Source organism: Perkinsus marinus, assembly GCF_000006405.1.
Source record: "Perkinsus marinus ATCC 50983 genomic scaffold scf_1104296944428, whole genome shotgun sequence".
NCBI classification, from domain to species: Eukaryota; Perkinsozoa; order Perkinsida; family Perkinsidae; genus Perkinsus; species Perkinsus marinus.
Window position 1 is genome coordinate 637369 of NW_003211397.1, and position 3260 is coordinate 640628.

General features: G+C 53.1%; 1 protein-coding gene across 1 annotated transcript in view; it reads right to left on the reverse strand.

Annotated features, from left to right (window-relative positions):
- Pmar_PMAR019211 (hypothetical protein) overlaps positions 1–3260 on the reverse strand; it is a gene marked incomplete at both ends in the record, with an annotated part of 12627 nt that overhangs the window by 6173 nt on the left and 3194 nt on the right. Inside the window, 2 exons of the mRNA XM_002780264.1 lie at positions 21–3176; positions 3242–3260. The exon at positions 3242–3260 is cut by the window's right edge and continues 4 nt beyond it. Coding sequence (XP_002780310.1) covers positions 21–3176; positions 3242–3260 — 3175 coding nt within the window. The remainder of the gene's footprint in view (positions 1–20; positions 3177–3241) is intronic.

The window sequence follows — 3260 nt, forward strand, 5'->3', positions numbered from 1 at the left end:
GGAGGCGCACTGGTAACTACCGGAGCTCCAGTGCTAGTAGCCTCCATCATAGAGGATTCAGTGGTGGACACCATTGAAGAGGCTCCAGTAGTCATAGACTCAGTCAGGGTGGCTGTAGGAGTAGTAGACTCATCCACAGGAGCTTCAGTTGTGGACTCGTTTACAGGGGCCTCAGTAGTGGACTCACCAACAGAGGCTTCAGTAGTAGACTCGTCTACAGGAGATTCAGTAGTAGACCCGTCTACAGGGGCCTCAGTAGTGGACTCACCAACAGAGGCTTCAGTAGTAGACCCGTCTACAGGGGCCTCAGTAGTGGACTCATCTACAGAGGCTTCACTAGTGGACTCATCTACAGGGGCCTCAGTAGTGGACTCATCTACAGGGGCTTCACTAGTGGACTCGTCTATAGGGGCTCCAGTAGTAAACTCATCTGCAGGGGCTTCAGTAGTAGCCTCACCCATAGGTGCTTCAGTAGTAGACTCGTCTACAGGAGATTCAGTAGTAGACCCGTCTACAGGGGCCTCAGTAGTGGACTCACCAACAGAGGCTTCAGTAGTAGACTCGTCTACAGGAGATTCAGTAGTAGACCCGTCTACAGGGGCCTCAGTAGTGGACTCACCAACAGAGGCTTCAGTAGTAGACCCGTCTACAGGGGCCTCAGTAGTGGACTCATCTACAGAGGCTTCACTAGTGGACTCATCTACAGGGGCCTCAGTAGTGGACTCATCTACAGGGGCTTCACTAGTGGACTCGTCTATAGGGGCTCCAGTAGTAAACTCATCTGCAGGGGCTTCAGTAGTAGCCTCACCCATAGGTGCTTCAGTAGTAGACTCGTCTACAGGAGATTCAGTAGTAGACCCGTCTACAGGGGCCTCAGTAGTGGACTCACCAACAGAGGCTTCAGTAGTGGACTCATCTACAGGGGCCTCAGTAGTGGACTCATCTACAGGGGCTTCACTAGTGGACTCGTCTATAGGGGCTCCAATAGTAAACTCATCTGCAGGGGCTTCAGTAGTAGCCTCACCCATAGGTGCTTCAGTAGTAGACTCGTCTAAAGGAGATTCAGTAGTAGACCCGTCTACAGGGGCCTCAGTAGTGGACTCACCAACAGAGGCTTTAGTATTGGACTCGTCTACAGGAGCTTCAGTAGTAGACTCATCTACAGGGGCTTCAGTAGTGGACTCGTCTACAGGAGCCTCAGTAGTAGCCTCACCTACAGGGGCTCCACTAGTGGACTCGTCTACAGGGGCTTCAGTAGTAGCCTCACCTATAGGTGCTTCAGTAGTGGACTCACCAACAGGGGTTTCAGTGGTAGCCGCATCTACAGGGGCCTCAGTAGTGGACTCTTCCATAGTGGCCTCAGTAGTGGACTCGTCTACAGGGGATTTAGTGGTACCCTCATCTACAGGGGCCTCAGTAGTAGACTCGTCTACAGGGGCCTCAGTAGCAGACTCGTCTACAGGGGCCCCAGTAGTAGACTCGTCTACAGGGGCCTCAGTAGCAGACTCGTCTACAGGAACTTCAGTAGTAGACTCATCCACTGGGGCTTCAGTAGTAGAACCGTCTACAGGGGCCTCGGTAGTAGACTCACCAACAGGAGCTTCAGTAGTGGACTCGGCTACAGGAGCCTCAGTAGTAGACTCTTCCATAGTGGCCTCAGTAGTAGAGTCATCTACAGCGGCCTCAGTAGTAAACTCTTCAGTAGTAGACTCGTCTACAGGGGTCTCAGTAGTAGACTCGCCTACAGGGGCTTCAGTAGTGGACTCGTCTACAGGAGCCTCAGTAGTGGACTCACCAACAGGGGCTTCAGTAGAAGACTCATCTACAGGGGCTTCGGTAGTAGCCTCACCTACAGGAGCTTCAGTAGTGGACTCGTCTATAGGGGCGCCAGTAGTAGACTCATCTACAGGAGATTCAGTAGTGGACTCGCCTACAGGTGCTTCAGTAGTGGACTCGTCTACAGGGGCTTCAGTAGTAGCCGCATCTACGGGGGCCTCAGTAGTGGACAATTCTACGGGGGCTTCAGTAGTAGATTCTTCTACAGGGGCCTCGGTAGTAGTAGACTCTGCAGGCGCCCCCGTCCCCGGCATCTCTGGTGTTTCCGTAGTATCATGGGGAGGGTATGGTGTTGTAGCCGTGAGGACGGAATGGTCGAAGCTGAGCTCAAAAGTCGAGTCCTCAACCCGGTAGGTGTCGTCAACGGTATACATCGGGCCGTAGTCGCCAAAAACGCAAAAGCCGCCACATCCCCTCTCAATCTTCGCCGTAGTGGACTGCATACCGCGTTGGACTCCCCTCCACTGGAGGATGAATGGGAGGCCGTGAGCGAGGACCTTAACGCGGTATCCCCGCATGTAACCAGAACGCTTCCTCATGGCGAGGAGAACATCGCCGGACGTTACCCACACAGGATCCCTCTTCTTAGGTTGATCAGCAGAATACCATGTCTTATACTTACCATCAAAGACGACACAATGAAGCCTCTCATCACCAAACTGATGCATCAGATACCAGGCGCCATCGCCACCAGCGGAACCAAAGCAAGGAACAGCCGTCTGACCCCATGGGAGGTAGATGTTAGCCCGGGCCTTGGCCGTCAAAGTGACGTGATGATAATTCTCGTCCCGGCCGTGCTCACCATCCACCGGCTTGGGTGTGGCGGTTGCTTCCTCACCTACTGAATGATTTCCAGTCATCATGTCAGGTTCGACAGGAAGAGGACGGAAGTAATATGCGCTGATGTACACATTGCCGAAACCATTGTACATCTTCACGGTCGGGTAGTAACCAAACCAATGCCCAAAGGTGCCTCCGTGGACATCAACGGTGAGATAACGGAAGTCCTCATTGTTGACGTTGTACTCCTTCGTCTTGGCGTAAACCGTCACGTCGGTGGCGACGCTGTCATATTCGTCCAATTTGAAGTCACCCGAGTAAACCCCAAACTTGGTAGTCTTCCGGGTATCAAAGAAGTCACCCGGCATAATATCAGTAATATCGCCAACGGCACTCGGCATGAAATCCGCGGCCTCGCTATGGACACCACCCATACCGTGGTGGAATAGGTAATGAAGCATTTGAAAGAAATCCTCATGATCGCCGTTGTCAGTCGGTGGCTGTGGAGGCTTCGTCGGCAAGATGATCTCTTCAGACGGCTTGTGGTCATCGGCAGCTGTCTGCCAAAGGACGATGGAAAGAGGGCAGAGCGGATCATAGGAGGAAGGCTGAAAATACCGGCTACACTCCTTCGCGTGATGCTA